Genomic DNA, 1,368 nt, shown 5'->3' on the forward strand with positions numbered 1-1,368 from the left:
CTAAAAGCAGCTTGGAAGGCTTTTTCTGACTGGTTTCATTACCTTGTGTGCAACTTCTGAACCAATGTGATTCTTTTCTTGTCACCTCCAGAACACTTAGAAAACTTCTGCAATAATTAAGAATAGTCTAAGATGAAAGGGCAATTAACATTTTCATCCTGAATACCGGAAAGTCTTTGTTTTCCTTCACTTTCCTGTTTCTCTGCTTTGACAGCTCATAATTTATCTTGTGTGGGTTTTTTTTTTTTTCAGTTCCTAACTTATCTTTCTCCCTACATTACTGACATGCAGAATGCAGCTCTGTGACTATACTTCTTCTGATGCTAGATCTGTTTCCATCCACTTGCAGGTTATTGTTTTGACCATCCTACATCTTTTCTTTATTCTTCCTGCTGCTTCAGTAATACCTTGTCCTTGGATATTGACCATAATTCAAATTCATGCAGAATACTTCCTGTAGATCTGAAGACTGTTCATTTTAATGCAGAGGTTTTTCTTGATAAATGAATATACCACAAGTAATATGTTATTTTAGACTTGCTTCTTAAGCAAATTTTGATACTGCCTCATTGCTGGGTTTTGGAATCTAGAAGAGAGAATGAAAAAGCCTTGTATAGTAAAGCTGATGGTTCAAGGCACCAGTCCGATCATTTCTTAAACTTGTACTCACTCTTAATTTGTGTGCTTTGGGAAGCTTGTCACTTCATGCTGCTGTTGATGTAGTAGTGAAATTCTAAAATTTCTGCTTAGACACTATCTCCTAGTTTAGTTGTTTTTAATAGCCTAAGTACTAAGCTAGTAGTAGACATAACTGTCAGAAAACAATTCTCAGTATGTTTAAGTCTCATTCTGTGCAAGATAAACCAAAGTATGAAAGTATTGATTTGTTGTGAAAGGTTTCATTGTGAAAAGTTGTTGATCTGTTTAATTCTAGGGGTTAAATTTTGACAAGGAAAGATTTGCTGATCTCCAGCATCACTGGAGAAGAATAAAATCTCTGGTTTTATCTTTCCAGATCAAAAGGTTATATTGCCTATGCACTCCTTTGCGCAGTTGAAAACTCTACATTTTGACCCTCCAAATGCTGTTGTCCATGTGGGTGGAAAGTTGTCTATTGACTTGACTTTGCTGAGCCAAATGCCAATCCCTGTCCACGTGGATCAGATGGCCATCCATGTTCACTTCAACGTTGAAAAGAATAGTTACAGAAAAACAGCTGAGTGGCTCACTAAGCACAAAACTTTTAATGGTGTTATCAGCTTTCCAAATGAAGTTTCAGGCTTTCCTTTGTCAAGAAACTTGCCAGCACTGGAGCTATATGAAATGTATGAACGGAGTCCCTCAGATAACTCTTTGAACACAGCAGGA

At 36.9% G+C, this 1,368-nt stretch overlaps 1 protein-coding gene across 1 annotated transcript in view; it reads left to right on the forward strand.

Annotated features, from left to right (window-relative positions):
• Nucleotides 1-1,368, forward strand: part of TRAPPC10 (trafficking protein particle complex 10) — a gene marked incomplete at its 5' end in the record, with an annotated part of 31,398 nt that overhangs the window by 16,915 nt on the left and 13,115 nt on the right. Inside the window, one exon of the mRNA XM_010138114.1 lies at nt 1,016-1,361. Coding sequence (XP_010136416.1) covers nt 1,016-1,361 — 346 coding nt within the window. The remainder of the gene's footprint in view (nt 1-1,015; nt 1,362-1,368) is intronic.

Source organism: Buceros rhinoceros, unplaced genomic scaffold (assembly GCF_000710305.1).
Source record: "Buceros rhinoceros silvestris isolate BGI_N320 unplaced genomic scaffold, ASM71030v1 scaffold19326, whole genome shotgun sequence".
NCBI classification, from domain to species: domain Eukaryota; kingdom Metazoa; phylum Chordata; class Aves; order Bucerotiformes; family Bucerotidae; genus Buceros; species Buceros rhinoceros.